Raw genomic sequence first — 22432 nt, 5'->3', positions numbered from 1 at the left:
AATACTAATTGATGTGACTTGAAAATTATATCAAATCATTGTAACTTAAAACTAAGTTGATTTGATCCAACATGAATGATAAATGAAATTACTATTTTTAGCAAAGTTATTATTAAACAACCATATATATTATATATTATCAATTTCGTTTCATAATTTTTTTTATAATAATTATATCTTAAAAATTACAGCATTTCAATGTCGAACATTGCTTTATATTAAGATTTCGGATAGACGTTCGTTTAATCATTATATTTTGACTTAAATACTCATTTAGTCTTTATATTTTAAAAAATACTTCAAATCACCCTTGCATTGTTGCCATTGCTTTTGCTTTACTTTTACGGTAATAGTTTAGCAATAATATTCTTCACAATAATTAATTTATCTATAAAAAATTGAATTAAAAAATTAACCAATAATGATTCATCAGCAAATTAACAAAAAAAAAATCATAACGAAAGAACTAGTGTTTTTTTGTACCCATGCAAAAATCTTGCTAATAATTTTTTTATAAATAAAATAAATATCAACTAACTTAAAACAATATTTTAGTATCCTTGTAACAATTTCATTAATAGTTATTTTATAAAAAAAAATTAATTTACTAAATTATCCTAAAAGTAGAATAATAGCATAAAAATTTGTAAAAAATTTTATGTTATTTTTAAGGCTAACATGATAAATTAATATTTTTTTCTTTTCATTAATATCCTCAAAAAGACAGAAATATTATTGTTAGGATATTATTTATGAAATTAACGAAAAACAGAGGGGTATTTAATATAAATGGTATCTTGAGACATTTTTTAGAATATATGAATTAAATAAATACTAAAGTTAAAATATAGATGATAAATGAGAACTTACCCTTAAGAATTATAACCTATAGATTATGTTTAAAAAAGAAAAAAAAAACAATTTCTATCAAATAAGTATATACTTTTATTGAGGTCGGACTGAAATACTATCGAAGGCAAGTGAAAGCAAATTTGACTAATTTAAAATTTGTGAAATCTATTTGCTATTATCCAAAGGCAATGTTGATCAAAGAACCATTTAATAGAAAAATCGTTCATTCTTATCAAACTATCTTTAAAGAAATAGATGAACGTTTAAATACTTTATAAATTTAATGATCAACATTGACATAACAATGTTAATTAGTAATTAGTGGTCGAGTGAAACCACTTATTCAAATTGATTAAAATTGACTTACAGTTTTGTATTTCAAAAAATTAAAAAAAAAAAACATTTCACAAAAAAGGAGTTCAAACATAACAACAATATGTTAAATTGCTTGCGGATCCATGAACCTAGTTTTGACACGTAATTGGCAACCGGAAGCTGCGGGGTGGTGGGGTGCTGGCGGCCGTTGATCTAATTAACCAATCAAGCAATCACGTGTAGGCATGTTTTTGACATCGTGAATGTAGGTTTGACCGTCGTCCAACGCAGTTAGGGGACAAGTCAACGAAGAACAGGATGGGATAAATCGGCGTAGAAGATGGTCGCGTGCCGCACATGGTCCCAACACAAGGTGGACGTCACGGGACACAAAGCGGGGCCCAATCGTGGCAAGTTGCAGATTGTCAATAAAAGAAGAAAGATTGGAGATCAAGGGACTGGTGGTACATGTACGTGCCACGTGTGGAAAAGGTGAGAAAAAGGGCACATGGCGAAGTGGGTGAGTGCGCCCACTTGGTGAGTACGTAACAATCAATCACAATCTTTTTGGTTCATTGTCCTGACATCAGAAGTTAGCATTCTGTCAGACGGAGCAATCCTAACATACCTCACTCATACGTGTGCGCCTCTTACTCGACACTCTGTAACATTTTTTGTATGAATCCTTTTTTATATCATATTTTACGGATCATGTAATATAAAAAAATGTCCCTTCTGAATATTATTATATACGGCTATTTATTTAATTATATCGATTTATTTAAACACCTTTTTTTTTAGTTGGTGCTTGTTAAGTTACGTAACCATATAACCTATATTAACTAAATACTTATTACAACTAACATAAAAACATAAACAATAAAAACTAAATGTGTGTTAGTGGTAATAAATATTAGGTTACATTCATTCAAAAAATATATATATATTAGGTTACATAATTATGTATCTTAACTACTACTTTTTTTATTGTAACTACTAACATGATTAAAAGATCATAGAACTAAATCTCCTCATTTTTTTAATTAAAAATCTATTTAATATCTTTAGCGAATTCTAAAATGATGTAGTCCGAATGAGCTTATAATTATCTAGTAATAAATTTTTAAAAGAAAATCAGACGTCTATATAAGTTTCACATATTTATAAGAAAATTTGTTTAAAACCCTAATTTGTAATATGGCGGTCTCAATATCTAAACTTAGAATCAGCTAGACATATTTACATTTACTTTTGATACCTAATAACACTAACGAGAGACTTGAAAGTGGTTAAGCATACAATGGTTGGGATGATATGATTGATATCAAATGAATGATTAAAATTTAAGTTTACAATTAGATCCATTATTAACATTTATCTTTGGCGAAGAGTTAGAAATTTCTATAATACAACAACAATTTGTACTTGCTAATAGAAAAAAACAAAAACCTCATCGTGTAAGGAAAAGTTTGAGTTTTCACGGATCTTATTAGTGTAAGGTAGATATTATAGATTTTCAAACTATGCTTTTATATGCTGTAATATAAACTTAAGAAAAAAAGAATTGAGTAAACACATTTATAAAGAAGAAAGGAAAACTATTTTGTTTTCGTCTCTCTTTCTTTCACCTTTTTATTGAGATTGCGGCACTAGATTCAGAACAGGCATGCATCGACTCGGGAAAGAAAATTATAAAGGGGTTCCGTTTTATCAAAGGGTTAAAGAAAATCGAAATTATAAAAGCAATAAGGCCTTAGTACAGGAAGAGATAAAAGGGACCACAAAATGGAGCAACGTGTGAGGCTAATGATTCCATTCTAGGCCAATTTTATATATATTACTACTTTTGGTGGCAAAGGCTTTTTGAAATTTTGAATAAGAAATCTGCTTAGGACGATTTGCAGGGACACGTATCTGATGTTGACAAGGGAGATTTTAAAGATTCTCAAACTCTCGATGCCACGTGTTGTCTTTGGTTAAGAGCAAAACGACAGTATGTTTAATGTTTGGTCATCATTCAATACGACAGATCAATGTGCAGGCTTGGGTGGCAGGCAGGCAGGCACAGCCTTTCTTTGCACAAAAATTGAAAGAATTGAAATTGTTATGGGACTTTGCTAGCTTACGGAATCTGTAAGTTACAGACTGCAGCATCAGCCGTTGGATGTGAAGTGAGAAATTAAACAATAGAACATGGGATGGTGGGAGATGTTAGTTACAGAGTCTGCACCATAGACAGGTCTATGGGTAATTTTTAAAAACCTCCCCTGAGTTTTGAGGCTGTTGTAAGTAGATGGTGAAAATTATTTTATTTGTAAAAGATCCCCTACCGTTAGTTAAAATTTTCATTGACTAACTGTTGACTTTAAAAAGATAATATTACCCCCAATAATAGTTTACGTCAGTTAAAATTTCCTTAAAATCTTAAAAAAATAAAATTACAAACTTAAAAAAAATTATATTTTATATCAAATAATTAAGATTTGTAATTTTATTACAAACTTTAAAAAATTACATTTTTATATTAAATAATTAAGATTTATAATTTTATTACAAACTTTAAAAAAAAGTTTACGTCAGCTAAAATTTCCTTAAAATCTTAAAAAAATTAAAATTACAAACTTAAAAAAAATTATATTTTTATATCAAATAATTAAGATTTGTAATTTTATTACAAACTTTAAAAAATTATATTTTTATATCAAATAATTAAGATTTGTAATTTTATTACAAACTTAAAAAAAATTATTTTAAAATTTAAAATTTTATTTTTTTAAGATTTTAAGGAAATATCAATAACTTAATCATGATGAAAATAATTGTTTTAATTACTTATGAAATTGTAAATATTTAGAATTGTAAATATTAGGGGTAATATTGTCTTTTCAAAGTCAACATTTAGTCAATGAAAATTTTAACTAACGGTAAGGGACCTTTTACAAATAAAATAATTTTCACCATCTACTTACAACAGTCTCAAACCTCAGGGGTGGTTTTTAAAAATTACCCCAGGTCCATTGTTATGAATTGCCAGCTACAGGTCCACCAGAAAAGCGCACAAGAGGGAAAAACAGGCCCCGCTCAGCTTATGTTCAACGCCTCCAAGGTCAAATAATTGGATATGGCCATTGCAAAAAGATTCACAAAAAATCGAGTGAGCTCAAATACAACAACAAATCAGGCCAAGCGAAATTATTAAAGAAAAACATTACAGACCTACCCACTAATTTGTATTTTATAATTAATTTGACAGGGACTACTGCGTTATACACATTTGTGAAATTCATGATTCGCTAACGTGTTAAAATTTAACTCATGATAAAAACAAACCCCCTCCCCCCCCCCCCCCCCCATGAACTCCCCACCCAACAAAGGACAGTCTAAAAAAGCAAAAAAAAATGGCGACAAAAGCGTGAGCAAAATTACTCGAGCTAATCAGTAATGACTTTTTCGCAAAATTCGATTTCATAACTTGGTTGGTTTCTCAAATAACGGGCTAAAAGACCTTCGGGCCGTTATACCTCTTCATCATATCCTCTCTAATGATTTCTCCAAACTAAGCAACAGATTTCGGGCAAGAAACCACTAGTTTTAAACATAAAATTACAATCGGGCAAAAGGAGGAAAAAAAATGCAGATTATTTGTTCTTATGATTAAAAGGATATGATATTTCTAAAAAATGCCTAGACTCAAAGTAGACGGATAAAATCAAAAGTGCCTCTGAATCTCTTTGCCTAACAAGTAAAAGCTTCACTACGTGATTTGAGGAGGGAAAAAAAAATGTGATGACAAAATTCAGGCAGAATGACTGAGCAATTTATTTCATCATCCCACCTTGACTGGGACCTTGACGAGCAACTTTTATCCCACCCTCCGGGCCTTTATGGTTAACCTCTCCATTGCGCCCATTATTCACTCTACCTCGACCAGAGAAGTCACCCGGCTTTTCATAATCGTTCCTCCGGTAATTACGTCCTTCATTATAGTTCCCACGGCCCCTAAAATTGTTGTCCCTGTAACCAGCTTGATTTAGTGGAAACCTTCCACCATTACTATTTCCTGCAACCCACGTCAGAATAAGAGTAATTATCATCTTCAAAAACCGAAAAGAATAGTTGCAAAGTGAGAGGGAGAAAAAATAAGAGAGCTAGAAAAGAGAACATTTTACTTGCCTCGCTTCACTTCAATAGAAGCTTTTCGACTGCCAATGACAATAGGAGAAGCCTGTTATAGTAATGAATCAAAATATTAGATGCAGCACTAACATAATTTCAAATAGAATAACTAAATACATTTTACTAATTGAGTCTTTTGCGATATTCTTCAATATAAAAATGATTATTTGCTGATGACTATGTGAAAATTTATTGTATCAGAAATATAACAAATTCCTCCAAATCAGGCCACGTTTTTAAATTTACCCCAAAAATAAAGGCAATTAAGCATAACTTTCATTCCAGTGAGGAATTTTCTCATAGAACATGGGTAATAAGTAATAATCATTTTCAGTAGGTTTTCTGCACTTTTTGAGAGTTTACTTAAAGTTCTCATTAGTAACACATTTCTAAAAGTTAACACACCTGGCAACAATAATCCAATTAAGGATCTTACAAGATGTAACTCTTAAAAGCAAACGTATTTAAAAATTCTTCAACACTATTTTCTCAAAAATAGACTCATAAAAAGTATTTTCACTCAATAGGAAAATGATAGTAAAAGAATCTGTTTATTCTTCAATTTTAGGGAATATCAATATACAGTTTCAAAAACACTTGAAAAAAATCATTATATAACTGAACAAATACAGTCCAAAGAACAGACACCATCGAGCAACAAAGAAAAGAGAGAATCAATTCAAAAGATATAACAAAATTAAGGTTTGTAGCACAGAGAGAAGTAGAGAAACACAACTATCCACATCTTTACCTTAAGCACACTTTGCACTGAACAGGCAGATTCAAATTCTACAAAGCCAAAACAGTTTCCCGTTTGCTGCAGACAGAAAATCCTCTATGTAAGAATGCTATGTCAAAAGATAGAAGAGCAAGAAGGTGAATTCAAACTGACCTTCTGACTTCTGACTTGAATACCATCCGGTTTAACAGGTCCAAATTGCTCAAAAATCAACTTAAGTTGGTCAACTGTTGCAGAATCAGGCAAATTTCCAACAAATATGGAGTGACCCTTAGCTGCAATGAGTAAAATTAAAATATCAAGACAAGATGCAGAAAAAGCTGTACAACATTTTAATTTTGAACCAGAAAGGTTATAATCTATCAATGCAGAAGATATGAATTAAAACCTGCATGATCATTATTCCTCTCCAAGCTACTGTTGCTACTAGGAGGAGCAGCTACTTTGGGTGCTGCAGTTGCACGTGAAGATTCCACTGTTTTTACAGATGGAGCCCTCATGATGACATTAAATGGAGCTTTACTCTTATTCAAATCATGTACCTAAAACAACCACAATAAAAGAGAAACACATGAATTCACGTTCAATAATCATATTGCTTTAGGACACTGAAGTCTAAAAAATTGTACGCACAACTGATGCAAAAGATTTCTTGGGAGCCTCCTCTTCATTTTTTGAAGCAACTGGCTCTTTAGCCGGACGAGCATCATTCTGACTTGCAACAACTGGAGGATCAGCAGCAACTGCTTTCTCAGCCACCAAAACCTGTCCGTTGTCCAATGGATGACTAGCTTCATTGCTGCTTTTAGCATCCTCATTCACAGGGTTTACGTGATTCAGCACAGTGTTATTGGGAACCTGTGTTGGCTCTGTAATCACAAAGGTTAAAACCTTCAAAACACAGACACAGAAAACATTCTAACTGTGAACCAAAGAGACAGAAAAATCAATATATCGTGCAAGACAAAACAAGTACCAGGATCTGGAGTCAAAGGAGCAGCTGGAGCATTTTCATCAACATCATTTATTGTTAATCCTGCAGATCCGTCTTTTTCATCTATTTCATCAACATATCTCAGAATATCATTTAAGACAAAGTATCCTTTGTCTTGTGGGGCTAAAAAGAATGATTGAGTAAATTTTCTCCTAACATTGTCCTTTCCAATCAAACATCCAGTTACCAGAACGGTCAAACCATTGTCATAAGAAGCTTGAGCATCAGCTGAAAATATCTGGACATTATAATTCTGGTAGTCCAGAGAGACAATCATGTCATTAATTTCCTGGTCAAGGACGAAAAAATCCAATTCAGGGCAAAAAATCTTATTGAAGTATTCAAGAGAAAAGGTTAAAACTGCACACTGTACATTGATTATTACTAAAATAATTTCAAGACAACATGACAGATAGAAGCACTAATTTTTTGCGTACAAAAAGTCTCTTTTCATTGGAAAATTGACAGAACTGCATGCAGTATACATGGATTATTACTAAAATAATTTTAAGATAACATGACACACAGAGACAATGTTCTTTTGTGTAGAAAAAGTATGTCCTCACTTGAAAATTGACAGAATTTGGCTTTTTGAATTTTGAGAACCCTGTTAAAACAATTAATCCAAAATTGGCACTTTTGCTACAGACAACTTACTTTAATGGTTGTCACTGAGGTCATAGATCCTGACTGATCTGGCCGGCTCACCATACTCGATTCCTGATAAAATCTGTGAACCACATCTGGATTTTGATGAAGAATACAGTAATATTGCTCCACAAAGGCATTTCCCACTACTTGTGGACTCAGGGCAGAAGAAGAATCTGCCTGCTGTGCCATCTCTGCAGATATAGAGTAAGAAATATTATAATAAGAACAACACCCCAATGCAAAAAAGAAATCAACTCTCTCCAGGAAAAAAGAAAAATGAAAAGTTACAACAATAAACAATTACGAAATCTAACAAAAACACACATTTAGAGGAAAAACATAAAAGAGAAAAGGGCACACAAGTTCAGCCAAACAGAACCGTAATAACATCTGATTTGATAAGGGGCATTGATGAACCTGAAAATTTTATTCGTATAAAATTTTATTCGTATAAAATTTTATTCGTATAAAATTTTATTCGTATAAAATTTTATTCGTATAAAAATTTAATCCTAAAGATCTTTCACATGTTTCTTAACTAGTACTTATCCCCGTTAAATTTGAACGAATAACAAGCGTACTAAAGGAAGTTCTTTTTTAAGACAACATATTCAATCATCTGCAATTAATTGCTCTTGAATTTTTAGCACGCTGCTTTGACAAAGCCTCCAATACTCGATAACCCATTTGATTAAGAACACTGTGAACCTCAACAACAAATAAAAAGCCCAGACTGTTTGCGCAACACAAATTTTCCAACACGCTATGAGAAAAGTGAGATTGATTAACATAGACACCAAACTAGAGGTTAAACAAAAAGGAAGAAATTAATTAAACCGACAATATTTAATATTGGCAGCTAAAAAAATCGATCTTTTATACAATCATCTTCATCACGATGGAAAAGAGACAAACTTTTGACCACCGACCGAAACTGAAACATAAGAGAAAATAATAAAAACGATGAAACTCATTCAAGTTTCCAATACCAAATTAAAAAACAAAGCAGAACACTAGATCTACATAGAACCATACACAATTTAGTGAAAAAATCAATACCGTGATTCCGTTAAATAAATAAAACGACGCCGGAACAATGCCTACGAATCTTTAGAGAGATCGAATATAAGAAAGGAAAAAAGAAACCTCGTATGGAGAAACCGCGAGAGATACAGCCGTTGGTGTTGTATGTATTACAGAGAGCGTGAGAGCGAAATAGATTGTGAAGTTGGTCCAAATAATGAGATTTTATAGGGTGGATTTTTGGGAGGGTTTCGGAATCCTAGTCCGATTTGTTCTCGACCGATTTTTATATATACATGTATATATATATATGTTGGAGGGAATTCTCAATTCTCGTACTCTCTCTCGCCCGTTGTGCGTTGCGTTCAAACTTATTTATTTTCAAAGGTGGGTCCTGTTTAATCACGTGATTTTATTTTGTGGGGCACGCAGTTTGACGGCTGTGATTCGTGAGTTAAGAGTGGATTCTTTAATGGACGAATTTTGATTGTTTAAGATTGACGGGTTTTTATGCGGCGGTTGGCGTTGGATTGTTTGATGGTAAAAGTTACCGAGCTTGAATCAATCGCGTGACGCCCACGCGCTGTGGGAAGGACGGAGTGATTTTCTCCCTTTATGGCAAAGGGTAGTTTTATTCTCGCAATGAACCGAAGGAAAGCAATTGCTGTTACTGAAGCTGAAGAGGTGACGGTAGAGCTGGCAAAATCAGTCGTGTTCGTGTCATATTAGTTTTGTGTTGGGTTAAATTTTGATTGATCCAATTCCAACACAGAAAAAAAATTAAATTACTTAATAATATGTTTAATATTTATATATTAAATAAAATTTACATCAAATATTTATCCACTGTCGTACATATATAAATACATACATAATTTATCGATATTATAAAATATATATTTTTTAACAATATTTTACATATTTACATTATTAAAACTCTAAATGTATATAACATTTTATAAATAAAATGCTATGTTTATATTCCTTTTTTCAAAAAATAAAAATAAAAGAGAGAATCATCTCTATATATTTGAGTTTTGATAATAAGAACCTATAAATTATTTTAAAATAGAAAATATAATCGGTTCATTGATCAGGTAAATGGGTCAAGAACTTTAACCCTAACCCGACACGGAAAAAAATCATGTCGACCCAGACCCAACCCATTTAATAATCGTGTTAAATTCGACAACCTATATTTATTTATTCGTATCGTATTCGTGTCGAGTAATCGAGTCGTGTCAAATTTTGCTAGATCTTGACCGACCATTTGCATTTCGCCAAGTCAGCAAACAATGGCGCTCAAAACGACACTTTGATAAGGATAGTTTTCGATTTCGGGTGGGGAGGTGGTGGATGCTGTGGTTGACTCGTTTTGACTTATTGAAACCGGGTTTTGCCCCTCATGGTTGACAAAGCATGCCTTGCTTCCATGGTATGGTTGGAAGTCATTCCAACACTAACCATGTTATTAAAAAACATATAATAATCATCATTTTGTTGATGAACATTGTTGATGTAGTGAAAATTAAATTTGAAAAGAAAATAATTAAATTATTGACTATTATAAGTTCAAGAGTAGGAAAATTTGGATGTCATGTGACAAATTAGGGACACTAATTTGATTTATTTAATTAACAAAGTAAAAATCAATGCAGAATGTATGAATGGCACAAACATATGATTTATCAAAATTATTCACTATAAGGGAATTTATAACTAATTAACATAATACACGTGATTTTTAATTTCAATTTATTAAGTTATTAGAAGAATATCTAAATTTTATAACTTTTATCTATTGAAATCTTCCAAATAGTCAATTACGGCGTAACTTATGTATTTATAACAAAAACGTGTATAAATTTAATATGATACGATCTATATGTCTAGGTCTAAAACGAGCATTTGTGTCAAAATCATTAAAATAAAATTAGGGGTGGGCAAAAAAAGTTGATTAATCAAAAATCGAACCGAACCGTTCGGTTCGGTTCGGTTTTTTTACACTCAAAAAACCGAATTAGTAATATAGAGAAAATAGTAAAACCAGTCGGTTCGGTTTTCGGTTTAAAAAAAAAAACCGAAAAACCGAACCGAGTATCAAATAAACCGAATAATAATCCGGAATCCTTAATCCTAAAGTGACTAAGTGAGTAAACTGATCTTCACTTCAGCCACTGAACTCGTGACCTTCAGCCCCTGAACTCGTCGCTGCTGCTGCTTGTGCTTGTCGCTGCCGCTGCTCGTGCTCGTCGCTGCTGCTGCAGCCTGCCGCTGCTGCTGGTCGCCGAGTGATGTCCACAAAGCTACAACTTGTGAGTTTGCTATTACTTGGATTTTAATGATTTCACATGCTGATGTGCTCATGCCGAGGGTAAAAACAGTAAAACTTGAAACAGAGTTTAACGTTGTTGGACTTGTGAGTGTTTGTTGTTGGAGTAGATTTAGATGAGCCGAGTTGGTTAGCTTCATAACTTTTCAATAATTTGCTTTGATTATTGTGTAATATATGATAATTTTGTGACGATGGTGGTTTATATATGTGATTAAAAGCTAAACTAGTGGATTTGTAAGTATGCACTCGGCAAAGCATTTGAGCAGTTATTTTCATCTTTTCGTTATCACATTCCTCTAATCAATTAGCGTTAATCAACAAAAATGATTAATAACGTAAATGTAGGGACTTGGGCTCAAATCTCTAAATTAAACCCGTGATCATTAATATAAGCAAACTACAACAAGTCTATCTTGATCAACGTTTTCAACTCTTCCAGGACTGTCCCACTTTTAAAAATTTTTATTCAAACAATTATTGAAAGCTCATTTCTATATAATATTTTCACAAGAAATTTGTTGCATTCATAAATGGGCAACATTAGACAACAACAATGCCAAAATTATTGAAAAAAAAGTTCTAGTCACGGCCCTCTGCTAAGTGTCTTTAAATGGTTGGTTAATCCCCGAGATTTTTTATTTGTTGCTGCTGTTGTGTTGATTTGTTGCTGCTGTGGTGTTGATTTTTTTGTGTAGAATGGAAAATTATGATGAGGAGGAAGTGCAAGAGGTGGAGATTGATGATGGAAAAAAAAGAAAAATACCTTTGAGATCAAATGTTTGGGCTCATTTTACCAAACTACCTTGTGGAAACAAAGAAAAATGTCATCATTGCCGTAAAACCTTTGCAGCTAATAGAGGAAATACCACTAATTTGAAGAATCATTTGAATAGATGTAGGTCATATGAAAGTGTGAAGGTTGAAGGGGATCCGAAGCAACAAGTACTTTTCCGTCAAAAGGGAAAAGATAAAGATGATGGAGTTGTTAAACTTAGTGGCGGGTTTAGTCAAGAGGCTTGTAGAATGGCACTTGTGAAGATGATTGTCAATGATGAATTACCTTTTAGCTTTGTGGAGGCTGAAGGGCTTTTAGAGTTCATACAAACTTGTTGCCCAAGATTTGATGTGCCATCCCGAAGAACAATTACAAGGGATATTCTTGAATTGTATCAGCATGAAAAAGGGTTTTTAAAAAGTGTTTTTGGTGCAAGCAAGCAGAGAGTGTGTATTACCACAGATACGTGGACATCAATTCAAATGTCTAACTACATGGTCATTACTGCTCATTTTATTGATGCGGAGTGGGTGTTGCATAAAAGGATTCTTAGTTTCACACCTATAGCTAATCATAAAGGAGATGGTGTTGGGAAGCTAATTGAGGCATGTTTGATTGATTGGGGGATTGAGAGGTTGTTCACAATTACAGTAGACAATGCAAGTGCCAATAAAGTTGCAATAACTTATGTGAAGAAAAAGTTAGCAAATTGGAATGTGAATTCAATGGTTTTGAATGGTTTATATATGCATGTGAGGTGTTCGGCACACATAATAAATTTGATTGTGCAAGATGGGTTGCCGGAGGTGAATCATTCAATAGCTAGTATTTGCAATGCAGTAAAGTATGTTAGATCCTCTCCAGCAAGATTGCAAAAGTTTAAAACATGTGTTGATAGGGAGAAAATCTCATATGGAGGGCTTATGGTGTTGGATGTGCCTACTAGATGGAATTCAACATATTTGATGTTGCACAAAGCGGTTGTGTTTGAAAAAGCATTTGATAGGATGAAGGAAGATGATGGACATTATGTTAATTGGTTTGCTGAGGATGAGGGTGAAAAGAAGAGGGAGGGGCCACCGAGCAATGACGATTGGGCAAATGCAAGGAGGTTAGTCAACGTTTTATCGATTTTTTATTATGTGACCTTGAAATTTAGTAGCTCTCTTGATGTCACTTCCAATGGTTACTTAAATGAAATGGCAAAAGTTCTAATTAATTTGAAGTCACTTGCTACTTCTAGTGATGATTTGTTGAAGAAAATGACCGAAAAAATGGAGCAAAAGTTTGCTAAATATTAGGGTGATTCTTTTGATCAGGTTAACATGTTATTATTTGTAGCAAATGTGCTTGATCCTAGATGTAAATTGGAGTTTGTTACATTTTGTTTTAGTAGCATGTATGAACCTAAGAAGGTTGAAGAATTGAAATCTAACATTAAAGAGTTGTTGATGAAGTTATATAATAGCTATATTGGTGGGAGTGATGTGAGGAATAATGGTGGTGTTTGTTTTGGTGATATCCATGATGGTAGTAGTAGTGGTGGTGGTGGTGATCCTAGTAGTAGTATAATGTCAATTGATCTTTTTTCATCTTTCAAAATGATGAAGCAAAGTTCAAATGATGACATTAGTTCGAAAAATGATGTTGAAAAGTACTTGACGGATGCTAATGAGAGTACTAGTAATGCCCATTTTGATATTTTGACTTGGGGGAAGTTGAATGGGCATAGGTATCCGATTTTGTCTCAGATTGCCAAAGATGTTTTGGCAATTCCAGTATCTACTGTAGCTCCAGAATCGGCATTTAGCACAGGAGGACGTGTTCTTGATCCTTTTAGAAGTTCTTTAACTCATAAAACTGTTGAGTCATTGATTTGCACTCAAAATTGGCTTCGCTCAACTCTATTAGGAGAACGGATAATACAACCTACTCAGGAGGAAACTGAATTCTATGAAGTTATTGAAGCAGGTAATATGTTACTAATATATTTTGATATTGTTTTGGTTATTTCACTCTTAACTAATCATTATAATATTTTTGTTTAATTTGTTAATGTAGAATTTGATAGGCCAATAGTAGCTCAACAAGAACAAGCAGCTGAGGAGTAATTGAGATTTGGGAGTTGATTGATGTTTAATGCTTTTGTAGTTTTGTTAAAGTTTAAAAGACTTTTTGCTTATTTATTTTGATTTGAACTTGTTATTTGAATATGTTATGTGTTCTTGAACATATTTTGAGACATATTTTGATTTTTTGTTTGTTAACTTTTTTATGTTTGTAGTAGATTTATTAATTTAAGGTTTTAAATTTAAAAAAGTCCAAAATAGGCTCAATAGGCTCATAATCGAACCGAACCGAACCGAATTATTTCAATTAATCGAGCATTTGATTATTTTGGTAATTTGATTAATCGCGATTATGATTTTAAAATAATCGTAATCGAACGATTATGAAAAATTTAGTAAAAAACCGAACCGCACCCACCCCTAAATAAAATCATTCTCCAACACCTTAACTTAACAGACAACATTAGAAGAATATCTAAATCTTATAACTTAATTTTTATCTATTGAAATCTTCTTAATAGACAGTTACGATGTAACTTATATATTTATAAATTTAGTATAGCACAACCTATACCCCTAGGTCTGAAACGAGCATTTGTCTCCACATCATTGAAATTCCACACCACCTTAACATAACAGGCAGCATTCAAAAGGAAAGCCTTCTGCCAAAAAAGGGGAAGCCCGTATCAACACCAACTAGGCTAAGGGATCTGGCCCACGTTGAAAAATTCTACTCGTTCCGAAAGCCGACGTCGACAAAAAGCTCCCGGCGAGGATCGAACTCGCGACCTTTCGCTTACGAAGCGAACGCACTACCACTATGCTACGGAAGCAACGAGAAGCAATTTTTGTAAAATGCAATTTGACAGGTGAATAAAATAATTAATGAGAGATCTTGGTGAATGCATGCTCCCAGATGAAAGGGTGGTGCTAAAACCCTTGAGCACGCAAGAGACGGTTACAGGGGTTTTCTATTGAGACCGAAAGAAATGTGTGGAATTGCTCTGATAATCTCCGGCATTCGCATCGATTTATCATCTATCCTTGTTGATGCAACATCTCCGCCCCCAAAGTCCCACCAAGTAAGCTCCATCCCCTCCAGCATCACTCATCTTCAGCTTGATTTTTATTCTTTTATTTTTTTTAAACTAATACGGCTCTGCACTTTTTGGAACAGCGGCTGGAGTTTTCTGTGGATGATCTCAAAGCAGCACTGAGGAGGAGAGGTCCTGATAGCTTGGGTTCCAAGAAGCTTTTGCTTCACTCAAACAATCCAACTTCGATCGACGACCGACAAATAATTTCGGTTATCGAAGACAGCAGCTCTTCTTTGAATGGTAAAGCTGAACTGCTTTTTATTGGCGCCACTTTACAACTTAGAGGACTCTATCCTATTTTTCAGCCCTTCCTAGATTCGTCCCGCAATATTCTTGTTTATAACGGTAAGATTATGTTTAGTTCCCGCAAAAGCACTTCCAAATGCATCGTTACTCTTTTCAAACTGACCCTTCTGCAGGCAATCACCTGATATTTAATTTGGACTGCGATCGTTGTTTTTACCTTTTACAGGTGAAATTTTTGATGGGATTCATGTTGGGAGTCATGGCAATGATGGTGAAGTCCTTATGCACACTTTGGCTCAGTGCTGCTCCTGTAAGTCGCATAACGGTTGTGAAGAGAAGGGGCGAAGTTCTGTTGTGGATGTTCTTTCATCAATCAAGGGTCCCTGGGCTCTAATCTACTGGCAGGTAATTTGAGTGGTAAGTTCCTTTTACGGATATCTAAAGTTATGTAGAATCTGTAACTGCAGGGAACTCGTCTCTGAAGTTTTATTTGATTTATGATGTAAAGGATAGTTCAAAAACTCTGTGGTTTGGTCGAGATGCACTTGGTCGGAGGAGCCTGCTTGTTCACTGGCCAACTGAGGATGATGCTCGGTTTCTTTTATCTTCTGTGTCACCTCCGTCTTCTCTTGAGCAAAATTTGGGTATATAATGCTTGATAGATAATTATTGCTATTGTAGAAATAAGAAGATTAGCATTTTTTTTTTTTTAAGAATGATTCTGGTGAAAAAGACTTTGTTAAAATGACTATCTCGGGATTAAGAAACTTTTTTGTGGTAGTTTGATTCTGGTGTCCTTGATATTTTCATAATACTTTCTTGATATTAACAAGTTCCATACTAATTGTAGATCCTGAAGTTGAAAATGGAATTAGCAAGCTCAACTTCTGGGAAGAGCTTCCATGCGGGGTATACAGTTTGTCCATGGATGTCTCAGAGCTGGATAGATGTTTTGTTGGTGAACTTAGGAAGCATGAATGGACCAATGCAATGCTAATGGAGCTGATTAAATGGGAGAGAATTTTCGTTGAACCTACAACTGAGAATTGTGGTTTTTCGAATTGTGAGACACATTTGGGGGAGCATAACATACATTCCGCTTGCTCTGATATAATCTCTGAATCAGGTTTATACTTTATAATCATATCATGATGCATCTAAAGTTGTCAAGGAAAATAGAAAAATTGCAATTTATGTAATTATTTTGCATAGTTCTTTAAAATAATTTGACCAGTGAAACTATAAGCTTCATTGTCACACGGATTTGTAACCTTTCGTCTTTTTTCCCTCTTTTTCTTTTGGTGATTAGGACCTATACCAGCTTCAGTTCCATGTTCAATGTCAGTGCAGAGAGTTCTAAATGCTTTAAGAAAATCTGTCATGCAGCGCTCTTCTTTGCATACAATATTTCAGGTTTGTTGTTTAGCTTTATTTTGTTGAAAGATGTATTTTGTTAAAATAAAATAAAATAAAAACTATGAAACTATTTAGAAAATTTTTGTTTCTTTGGACAATCAAAATCTTCAAACGAATACTTCAAGACAGGTATGATTTTATGTTTAAAAAATTTGGACTTGGCTTTTGCTACTGTGATTGTTTACAAGTTTTACTACTTTGAATCTTTCCAATATAACTTATTTAAATATTTACTGAAATTAGTAAACAAGATGGTTCTTTGTTAGAATGTTGCCACCAAAAGATTCAGTTATAGTGGGTCATACATGCTCTGTTTTCTGACTGATCCTTGGCCAGAAATTTAGGGTTTGCTTTCCTTGACTTTTGTTTCTGTCTGAACCATGTCAGCATGATTCAATTGCATGACCTCTTGTACCACCCAACGAGTGCTTACTATTAAATCAACTAATATCTACCAATTATAATTGATTACTCGTCCATTGAGCTAAAACTTGAGTCCTCAAGGTTCTTCAAATTGAATGAGCTTCATTTACGTTTAATTATGATTTTATTTTCTAACTTGGATTTGAATGCATAGGCAGTTATATGTGGTAGGAGACAAGAGGAAATTGCTCCAGTGGCAGTGCTCTTCTCTGGGGGATTAGACTCTATGATACTTGCTGCATTACTAAATGAGTGCCTTGATCCTAGCTGTAAGTGTTGCTGCATATATTTCCCATTTTAATTTTTTCTTTCCTCTTAAGTGTTTTGTGTATGATTATCTCAATAAATGTCTGCTATTTGTTACATTTCCTAGGTTTATGGAACTTATAATAGAGCAGCATGTTTGGTAAATATGCAAGCTCAGGGCTGTTAGGTCTTCTCCATATTAGGATTCTTAGAAATTCAATCTGAAATTTTTATTGGATTCTTGATCTGTTAAAATGTAGCTGACCCTGGAAAAAAAGAAACTAAAAGCCTGGAGAACCTGTTTGGTATGCTTGATAGTTCCTTCAGCTGAGTGTTTCTCTAATTAAATTTCATTTGGCAGATGAGATCGATCTTCTTAATGTGAGCTTTGATGGCCAATTTGCTCCTGATAGAATCTCTGCTAAGGCAGGGTTAAAGGAACTGAGAGGAATCGCACCTTTGAGAAGGTACAGCTTGAACTTTTCGCATCGTGTCTGTGTCCTTGTTGTACTCCTAAATGTAGATCTATGTTTCTTGTATTAAGAAATTTCATTCTTAGTACAATATGAATAATTATTAACTGGGGAACTTTTCCTAGTTAGAAAGTCAGGTAGCAAATGTTAAGAGTTGAGAACCTAGAATCAATGGATGTGCAAATAAACAAAAAGAGACTTTTGAGTTTTTCTTCCTGCACCAAAACGAGAAACCCATTGGTATTATTTCCTCAGACAAGTTTGTCATTCATACAGTGAGTTTTAGTTGGCTTTGAATTCAATTCATTGATAATTTTTTCTATGTTTCTTAGTATATCTTTTTCCGTCTCCCTCTCTTTTTCTTCTAACCGACGTAATGTTTGACCAGGATCTACTTCAACCCCACCTCATCCCACCCCTTTATTATTTTGAGCGAAAGCCCAAATGGCATTTGGATTTCCTTTAAAAGTTATCTTGCTGAGTATCTTAAAATTGATTTTAAATGGTCTTGGAAATGCAGGTGGAAGCTTGTGGAGATAGATTCTGATTTGTCCAATCTGACTTCAGAGACCAAGCATGTCATGTCACTCATAAATCCTGCTAACACCTACATGGTATCAAGTCTGATTTCATAGAGAAGTTAGTTTAAGACATGTCAGTTAATAGGTTCTGTTCTAGATTCCATTGAAGCATTTAACTAGCTTTGTCTTCTTAGCTATGTAATTGGCTAATTTGAAGGCATGCATATATGTATCTTATGCTTGAGTGGCTGCTTTGTTTTTCTCTTTTTCTTTCCTTTTTGATCTTTCAGAACCTTGTAATTATAACACTCCTTTAGATTTCTTAAGGTACTCTATGATCTATAATTTGTATTAGTCCATGCTTGTGATAATTGCTTAGTGGTTTCCCATGTATAAAAGTGTCAGCTTGGCTGCCCAAATGGATGGAAACTGACCTTTAAGTTAATGTTTCAGGATCTGAATATAGGGATAGCCTTATGGCTGGCCGCCAGTGGTGATGGTTGGGTCTATGAAGGAGTCACCAGTAGTAATGATGTGGATCAGCAGCGTGTGAAGTACATTTCTAAATCAAGGATCATTCTAGTTGGTTCTGGAGCTGACGAGCAATGTGCTGGCTATGGCAGGCATAGAACGAAATATAAACATGGAAGGTATGCTTATCCTGCTCTTAGAGAGTAGGCACTGAAGTGATACTGATAATTTTTTCTGCGTTTTGGCATCAATATGTTGAGAGCCTAATTATACACCGTCAAGAGTTACAATAACTTTTTTTCAATGAATATATTTGACATAATTCTAAATAAATCATCATGTATTTTGTAGAGAAATACATTTTTATTTTATTCTATACATGCTATAGTTGGGTTGGGCTAGACGAGGAAATGAAATTGGACATGCAGAGAATTTGGAAAAGAAATCTAGGGAGAGATGATAGATGCTGTAGTGATAATGGCAAGGAGGTATGTCTAACTAGTTAAACAGAAAATTAGTCCATAACCCCCTGTAAACACATCTAATAATTGTTTTCTACCAGGCTAGATTTCCTTTCTTGGACGAAGATGTTATAAGGACTTTGCTTGATATTCCTTTGTGGGAGATTGCAAACCTCGATCAACCCAGTGGAACAGGTGATAAGAAGATTCTGAGAGAGGTAAGTGCTATTTCTTTAAGGTTCTAAAATCATGTGCTTTACATTAACCTAACAGAAAAATATCTTTTTTCATGTATCTTGAAGGTAGCAAAGATGCTTGGTTTATATGAAGCTGCTACTTTGCCAAAACGAGCAATTCAGGTAGCTCTATTTGCAATTAAATTTGACGAGTAGAATATACATTTCCAGCCTTTTAGCATTCAAATGTGCATATACATGAAAATTTGAAATTGTGCAGGACTTCACACTTGAACTTTCTTTTTGGTTTTCTGCTTTCCTAAAGAAGCTATTTGCAGAAGCTTATTGTATTGAATAATAGTGAAGCCTTAAACCTGGAAAAGTTTGTATGAATAAGAAGATTTCATATAATAAATGATCTAAAGTTTTCTGCTTTGTTGGAATAGTTTGGTTCAAGGATTGCGAGGGAATCAAATAGAAAGAATTTTGGAAGTAATCGTGCAGCGAACCAGGCATCTGCAGGAAGTGTGGTAATTCACAAGCAAAATTCATCTTGATGATGACTACTTAGTCATATTCTTTACCGAAATCCAGAAATGGATTGAGATATTTGTGAGCGGCCAACAACTTTGTTTCTGCACATTTACATTCTATTGTCCTGCTGGCTTTTTGTCCGGAAGGTCCCCAAACTGGCTTTTTGTAACGGCAGCGTTAAAAAAAAAAAAAAAGATCGTTCCATATAAATGTAGCTGGCTCATGTAGTTTTTATTCTTTACTTCCATTATTTTCTTGGATTGAGTGAGCTTTGTGCTTTAACTTTTTGTAACATTGGATTTGATAGTTATAGGATAAAAAAACAATAGGGTTCGAATGTGTTGGAACAAGATAGAACACTCTTTTATAATCACATGATCATTATTTATCATTTTGTGTGTATGGTTATAGTTCGCCTTTTACCTTACAACAATTATAAAATAATCATGACCTAAATAATATATAATAATCAAATCATAATCATATATATTGTTATAAGCCTGCACGTAACAAAAGGTTGTAAAAAGAACAGCCAATGGTGGGCGTTGTATTAGTACACTTAAATATTGTTTGATCACATTTTTAAAGCCCATCATTAAAATTTGAAAATTAGAATTTTACTCGATTTACCCATCTAAATGCTAAATATATCCAAACAAATCTAAATTTTATTTTAATGTAACTACTAAATAAACCCATTAAACATAATTAGCCCATGGATACCCACAATTTGATCCATTAAGCATCATTAACCCATGGATACCCACTAGTTGACCCATTAAGCATCATTAGCCCATAGATGCCCACTAGTTGACTTTTTCAATTTAGCTTAATAAAAACATAAAATAAAGTTTAATCTAAATCAAATTTAAGTTGCGTAAATTTTCGGCCAAATAAATATTTGGAGTTTATTATCAATGAAATCAAGCATTTGGGATTGAATTAGTTATAAAAACAAATAAAATTCAAATAAATATGAGAGAAATGTTAAACAATTAAAAGATTATGAAAACTTAGCCTTGTCTTCCTATGTTTCTCCTCTGGTCCTGATTTCCTTTATTTCTAATTTGCCGAGACATTTGTAAAAAATATATATATTAGAGAAGCCTCTTGGATTTTAGGGTTTAAAGGATGACAGTGGATGTTAGGGGAAAAAAGAACTTAGAGTTGGGTGTAAAGAGTAAATTATTATTTTTTAATTATATAATCTTGTCCTCAACAGTAAATATGTTATTGGATATTATGGTAATAAATATTTTTTAAGAAAAGGTAGGTTTACAAAATATTTTGGTGGGTTCAAATAGTCTTTTTTTTTAAAGCTTTGATATAGAGTTAAAAATTATTGTAGCCCAACAAATAAAAATAAAGACAAACCGAACAAAAAGAAGAAAAATAATATTGTCAATGGTAAAATTAAACTTTAAAAGAAGAGCTCAAAATGAACTAAAAGATGCTCACCACTCAATCAATAAGTTGTTTGTTAATTTGTTACTTAGTTGAGAGACAGAGGAAAAAAGAAAAAAAGAAAAATCTTTTACCATTTAAATATGTTCTGTCGTTTATAACCTCACCGCAAAGATGACTTGTCGTAAAACTTTATAGAAGTAGTATGACATGTAAATATTAATCCCAGCCATACATTAATTTTCTGAACTCGTCAATAAAAATTAATATTTTGAAACGCTGCGTTTTTCAGTTTCTACTCCTTAGTCTTCCCTCGTGGCTCTATGGGAAAAAGTTCGCTTTTTTTTTTTTTTTTTTTTTTTTTCTGCAGAGGCAGGACAGTCTTCTATTCTCTTATATTGGCGGCTAAATTAGAGATTATAACGAAAAACCAGAGATTGGCTCCAAAAACGGAAAGCAAAGGAAGGATTATGAGCGAGCACAATGAGAAATGGAAAGCTGAAGAAGCAATTGGTGGAAACAGAGCAGCAGTTGAAGCTCTTAGAGAGCTCATCACTTTCCCTCTTCTCTACTCTTCACAAGCCCAAAAGCTTGGTCTGAAGGTAAGCTGCAATCTCCAATCCTTCTTTATATTGATTTATTCGCTTCTAATACTAATCAGTGGTTTTTTTTTTCTTCTCTCTTTTCCTTCAGTGGCCTCGAGGTCTTCTCTTATATGGTGTTCCGGGCACCGGCAAGGTATCACTCTCATTTTACTAAAGTCAACATTAAGCAAAAAAAAAAAAAAAATGATTTATGGTTTTATTTTATTAACTCAGTTTTCTTGCAATGCTAGACAAGCTTGGTGCGTGCAGTTGTTCGGGAATGCGGTGCTCATTTAACTGTTATCAGGTTATAGTCAATTTTTTAAGGATGATGTCATGAGAATGAAATGGTGTCACATTTGGGTTATTTTTTATTTGTCTTTTTTACTCTTCATATCTGCTGTATTAGATTTATCTACATGTGTTGTTTTGGCTTACAAGTGTGCTCTGC

The 22432-nt window shown here is 33.5% G+C and overlaps 3 protein-coding genes and 1 non-coding gene across 5 annotated transcripts in view; 2 read left to right on the top strand and 2 right to left on the bottom strand.

Annotated features, from left to right (window-relative positions):
- Positions 1 to 4735: 4735 nt before the first annotated feature.
- On the bottom strand, positions 4736 to 9167 carry LOC18044200 (putative G3BP-like protein). Its single transcript, XM_024186786.1, has 9 exons — positions 8874 to 9167; positions 7734 to 7918; positions 7059 to 7365; positions 6716 to 6951; positions 6471 to 6624; positions 6236 to 6357; positions 6095 to 6160; positions 5341 to 5392; positions 4736 to 5227 (listed from the first exon to the last, which is right to left on the bottom strand). The coding sequence occupies exons 2-9, from the start codon at positions 7914 to 7916 to the stop codon at positions 4986 to 4988; spliced, it is 1362 nt and encodes a 453-aa protein (XP_024042554.1). The 5' UTR covers positions 7917 to 7918; positions 8874 to 9167; the 3' UTR covers positions 4736 to 4985.
- Positions 9168 to 14690: 5523 nt separating this feature from the next.
- TRNAT-CGU lies at positions 14691 to 14762 on the bottom strand. The gene has a single exon. It is a non-coding gene; the product is annotated as a tRNA-Thr (tRNA).
- Positions 14763 to 14810: 48 nt separating this feature from the next.
- On the top strand, positions 14811 to 20355 carry LOC18044199 (asparagine synthetase domain-containing protein 1). Of its 2 annotated transcripts, XM_006437852.2 has the most exons (14): positions 14811 to 15011; positions 15107 to 15371; positions 15499 to 15677; positions 15781 to 15916; positions 16123 to 16398; positions 16582 to 16685; positions 17266 to 17380; positions 17719 to 17824; positions 18351 to 18444; positions 18805 to 19001; positions 19211 to 19310; positions 19385 to 19501; positions 19586 to 19642; positions 19906 to 20355. In XM_006437852.2, exons 1-14 carry the CDS (start codon positions 14919 to 14921, stop codon positions 20014 to 20016), a joined length of 1950 nt encoding a protein of 649 aa, XP_006437915.1. In that variant the 5' UTR covers positions 14811 to 14918; the 3' UTR covers positions 20017 to 20355. The 2 variants fall into 2 exon arrangements, with proteins under 2 accessions (XP_006437915.1, XP_024042460.1); XM_024186692.1 differs by lacking the exons at positions 19211 to 19310; positions 19586 to 19642; positions 19906 to 20355 and having other exon boundaries at positions 19385 to 19498.
- Positions 20356 to 21756: 1401 nt separating this feature from the next.
- LOC18043773 (cell division control protein 48 homolog B) overlaps positions 21757 to 22432 on the top strand; it is a 4873-nt gene continuing 4197 nt past the window's right edge. Inside the window, 3 exon segments of the mRNA XM_006437849.2 lie at positions 21757 to 21999; positions 22091 to 22135; positions 22233 to 22344. Of these exon segments, the coding sequence (XP_006437912.2) occupies positions 21868 to 21999; positions 22091 to 22135; positions 22233 to 22344 (289 nt within the window). The 5' untranslated portion in view covers positions 21757 to 21867.

This window comes from Citrus clementina, unplaced genomic scaffold, assembly GCF_000493195.1.
Source record: "Citrus clementina cultivar Clemenules unplaced genomic scaffold, Citrus_clementina_v1.0 scaffold_4, whole genome shotgun sequence".
Lineage (NCBI taxonomy): Eukaryota > Viridiplantae > Streptophyta > Magnoliopsida > Sapindales > Rutaceae > Citrus > Citrus x clementina.
The sequence above is the reverse complement of the archived record's forward strand: the minus strand, read 5'-3'. Positions and strand labels throughout refer to the sequence as shown.